Source organism: Punica granatum, chromosome 2 (assembly GCF_007655135.1).
Source record: "Punica granatum isolate Tunisia-2019 chromosome 2, ASM765513v2, whole genome shotgun sequence".
NCBI lineage: Eukaryota > Viridiplantae > Streptophyta > Magnoliopsida > Myrtales > Lythraceae > Punica > Punica granatum.
Window position 1 is genome coordinate 34,764,000 of NC_045128.1, and position 4,474 is coordinate 34,768,473.

Genomic DNA, 4,474 nt, shown 5'->3' on the forward strand with positions numbered 1-4,474 from the left:
TGCCTTTTTTCTCTGTTCTTGAATCAATTTTGGTCATGCACGAAATAGCAGCCTCCTACTCCTCCTCCTCCTCCTACTCCTCCAGAGATTTCATGCCATGACAGCCTCCAACAACATTAAACGGGCTGCCAACTCAGCCGGTTGACGAACGACGAGATAATATCATGGGACACCGATAAGAGTCGTACCAGTAGACGCGTTCGATGTACAGTTATGACGAAACCTGCTCCTCATATTCGGTGACAGTCTTCTCGTCTCCTGCGGTATGTCAGGGAGGATGACCGCAGGAAAGCCGTGTTAGACAGAAACACTCCCACGATACCCTCTCAAATGTCTCAATGTCGAACAGCATCATCATCATCATTGAATAATGGAAACAAACTGTATATTCGTATAATAAAATTACAAATAGATGAAGACATTGACACGGCAATAACGCCCAAAAAAGTACAATAATTTTCTATAATTTGCTCCAAGGTAATTCTGCCCAATGACCCCCACCAAATATTTCACTTTCTCCCAGCAGCAGACTTTTCTTGATCATATATATATATATATATATATATATATATATATTTGAATATATAGGCACAGCAAAACCAAGAAATCTGCTCATTGAGACTTGAGATGCACAAACAGATTCTTCAAAATCTCTTCATACTTTACGACAATGAGAACAAAGAGAGTTTTGGGGATGATACAGCTCAATCATCCAAATATCAATCCAGAAGATTCGGTTCGATACCGGATAAATTTGAGAATCGGGAAAAAAAGTCCGCTCGGGAATGCAAACATTGTGGTCAATTAATTACCAGCTGTACACTTGAAAATCTTCTATGCTTATCTCTGCCTCTCTGAGCTTCTCTCTCTCTCTAAATTCCTACCTTGTTGTCGCTGCTTGAGTCTGTTAGTATCGTCAGTCTTCTCGCCGTCTTCATAAATTCCCTGAAGACATCAATAAGGAAAACTTGGTAAGAAAGCAAGAACGACATAACGAGTATATCGAAGTTTTAAGGAGCAATTCTCACCCAAATGGTTCTTCTCCAACATGCTTGACTGCACCAGTGGAATCCCGATACTTGACATGATTCAATGTCTGAGAATTCTCAACTCCAAACATTTCCGCTAGCTTCTTGTAGAGCTCATCGTACGACCCAAGCAATGAGAGATCAAGGGTCCGGCCCACATCCTCAGATTCCATGAAGACTTTACAATGGCCAATCTCAACAGCAGGCTCAGGAGTTTTGCGGTGATTTTCTCTGTACAGTTGGAGCGACCTATGTGAGGTGCCATCGGAGGCATTCCCAATCTTATCAACGGTCCCTTCCGAGGAAACCGTGTTGCCTGAGCAGCTGAGAGAGATTTGCTGCTCGGTGAGAATAGGCTGGCCGAAAAGGACTAGCTGAGGAGTCTTGGAATCTTCAGGCTTCTTCCGAGCTTGGCCAGAAGTCTTCATTGTGAGGAAGCAAGAACCCGGGTCGATGGTGCTGGGCTTGGATATCAACGGACCATTTGAGGTTCTATTGGGTGTAAGAAAGTGCGAGAGACTGGACATGAACGGACCTGGGTTCACGTGCTGGGGCCTGTTGAGGTGGAGATCGGGTAGGGACAGAGCGTAGTGGTGAGCGTGCCTGGCTCCCTGCATGCCAGCAGGATGGGATGTATCGGGTGGGCAACCAAAGGGGCTGCCGCCCGGCCGCCCAAGGATGTTGCCCGAGAACATTGGCGGCAATGGGAACTGGCCACCTTCGAGCGGGAAGTCTGGGTACTGAGGGAGTCTTAGCTTCTTCCGGGGCGGTGAGAATGGAGAGAGATGGATCGCTGGCATGTTCGATACCAGTTCCACCAGCCACGGGCTGACCCGTTTCACGTTCTGGAGCAAATCGGGCTCGTCCCACGTTACCTACATCGTGTAGCAAACAATAAATTATCATGTGCTCTCACACAATGAAAATTCACAAAGAAGGGATGAAACAAAAAATAGGGACATGGATGTCTCATGTTACAAGCACCGTGAATTTGCCATCATATTATGTTCAAACCTGGGATATATTATGTAAAGCAGGAGCATAATTCGAAATAGACTAGGAGCATTAACAGGAAGAGAACTCTATATCGCCAGTCGGAATGATAGCTCCATTAAAGCACATTACTCTCTCCAACGACAACAATATTTAGGGACAGGCTACTGTCTCCAGCACAAGGGCGTCTCATTAGCGTCAGTAATTCAGGAATTAATATATGGCAGAATCAACATGGGACGAACCAAACGCACCAGCAAAGGCAGATCGAATAAATTTGCAAGAGGCAGTACAAGATGGTACCTGAAGTAGTCTCCACGGAGAATCAGGCCAGTGAATGGGATCCGCTACTTGGGCTGAGGAGATTGTCCCCATGAACCAACTTATCCTCGAGGAATCCTCAGTCTCGAAGGCCATCTTGAACCTCATCCCTGAGCACCACCTTATCTGCATTGCCGACTTTACCAAGCACGACTTCACGCAAAATTCTGGTGTACTTGCTCGTGGGTAGTAAACAACCTCGAATGCCTGCCTGCTTGCTGCTAACTTAGCCGCCTCGACAACCGCCTCAATAGTCACTTTCCCTTTCCCATTGCTCCCGCCGTTTGAACCTACACCATTACTACCGTTCCCATTCCTCATCAACTTAGTCTCCTCATCTCTCAGAAATGCTGAGAATCCTCCATAGGGAGTAACAGAACAGCTATTCCAGCCTGTCGAACTCTCAGGCCCACCCCCAATCCCTCTCTTTGCTCGGCGGATCCCGACACACAGGTCCCCATTCTCGGCCCTCATGAACACAATCGAATCACCCGCTACAAGCTTCTTGTGATTGACAAAGGTGCTCCACCCCGTAGTCAAAAGGTGCCGCCTCGGGGTCCCACGGTAAATGTGCCGGAACTTCCACGTCTCACCATGGACATCCTTTGCAAGAATGGTCTGAACGGGCGGGTCTGCCGAGTAGTCCAAGCGCGGAAAGATCGTCTCCGCGCAGTACCTAGGCACGGAAAATCCACCTCCGTTGTTCGCATCGGACTGGGTCAAGGTCTTAGCAAAAGAGGCAGGCTTCTCCTGGGTCCCATCAGGCCCGCTGAGGCCACCTCCTCCAAGCCTGTCATCCTCGAAATCAGGCCCCTCCGCTCCTGTCAGCGGGATCAAACGGATTTTCGAATAGACCTCATCAGTCTCCGGATCGGCCATGAACTTGATGCTGGATACTCTGCAGGGTATGTAAGGGGGGAGCCGGGGGAAGCTCCGGAAGTCCACAGGCCCACTGGCGTGCTCGGCATGGCCCTGAGGAAAGTAGAAGACCTTCGAGTTCACGGGCGGCATTTGGACCATCCCACCCGCGCAGGCATGCCATAGCTGAGAGTCCAAAGTCCTCTCAACATCTTTAAGCTTCTCCTTGGAGTCCATAAAGGTGATCATCTTCCCTCCACTCTCTTTTCTCACTCTTCACCAGACCGAAAGCAATACTTCGAAAACCGAAACAGCCTCAGGATGAAGAATACTCAACAGGCATGTCACGAAAACTTTGACAGGAGGAATTGGAAGGACTACTTCTACAGAGGGATCAATTGAACAGTTGGTTACCGCGAGTTCGATGATCCGAACACCGAAAGTGGGAAATTTCTCAGCTCCACGTCTCTGCAGAACCAGAAAGAGGATCAACTAACTTCTATTTCCCAAATCCCCTGCAAGAATAACCCAAATTCCAAAAAACTTCAACATTGCTGATGGGATAACAGCCTCTAAACATCTCTACTTTGCAGCTCAAAACTCCATCTTTCTTCTCAACTTGCTCCAGCAGCTCAAGTCATGAACTTTACTCCCAAGAAAGCTCCTTTCACCAGAATCAGAGAGACCCAATTGAGAGAACCACCCAACCCTGAGGGGAGAAAGCAAAAGAACACCCGATTTCCAGCTCAATTTAAGAAATTAAAAGATCTGAAACACCCCCGCCCCCCAGAATTTACAAGCTTCAGGGAAAATGAAATATCTTCAATGCCAAGAACAAACCCATCAAAGCCCACCACAAAATAAATTTGGGAAGAAAACAGATATTGCCCACAAATACCTCCTGTGCTTTTCAGAAAGGAATCTTCTTTCCCTGTTCCTTTCCCCCCTTCTGTTCAAAGATTCAATTGAGAGCTCGATGACCGACACAATAAGAGCAGATAAAAAAGCCGTGTATTGCCCCCAACAGGGAGAGAAAAAGAAAAGGAGAGCAGAACAACAAAGAAAGGAAGAAAGGGGTCTCTCTCTCTCTCCTGTTCTTTTCTTTTGTTTGGGCTTCAAAGATTCATTCAATGCTCTCTTGGAACATAATGAGCGTCCAAAGCAAAAAAGCAAGACCACCGAAAAAACAAACAAACAACAAGAAAGATCAGTAGTGGTTGTAGTAAAAAGTGGTGGGAGAGGGATACTTCGATGAGGCAGAAGAAAGCAAAGCT

General features: G+C 47.1%; 1 protein-coding gene across 2 annotated transcripts; it reads right to left on the reverse strand.

Annotated features, from left to right (window-relative positions):
- Window positions 1-590: 590 nt before the first annotated feature.
- On the reverse strand, window positions 591-4,474 carry LOC116196361 (auxin response factor 18-like). 2 transcript variants are annotated; one of them, XM_031526038.1, is made up of 4 exons: window positions 4,099-4,474; window positions 2,325-3,909; window positions 1,029-1,903; window positions 591-945 (listed from the first exon to the last, which is right to left on the reverse strand). In XM_031526038.1, the coding sequence occupies exons 2-4, from the start codon at window positions 3,447-3,449 to the stop codon at window positions 873-875; spliced, it is 2,073 nt and encodes a 690-aa protein (XP_031381898.1). In that variant the 5' UTR covers window positions 3,450-3,909; window positions 4,099-4,474; the 3' UTR covers window positions 591-872. The 2 variants fall into 2 exon arrangements, with proteins under 2 accessions (XP_031381898.1, XP_031381899.1); XM_031526039.1 differs by having other exon boundaries at window positions 2,325-3,496; window positions 3,615-4,474.

What these genes read in the sequence shown, in the direction of transcription:
- LOC116196361 (XM_031526038.1), bottom strand. Translation starts at nt 3,449, where the DNA reads ATGATCACCTTTATGGACTCCAAGGAGAAGCTTAAAGATGTTGAGAGG. An exon ending in CTCCGTGGAGACTACTTCAG is followed by an intron (nt 1,904 to 2,324) that starts GTACCATCTTGT and finishes TACACGATGTAG; the next exon opens with GTAACGTGGGACGAGCCCGA. An exon ending in GTTGGAGAAGAACCATTTGG is followed by an intron (nt 946 to 1,028) that starts GTGAGAATTGCT and finishes TGATGTCTTCAG; the next exon opens with GGAATTTATGAAGACGGCGA.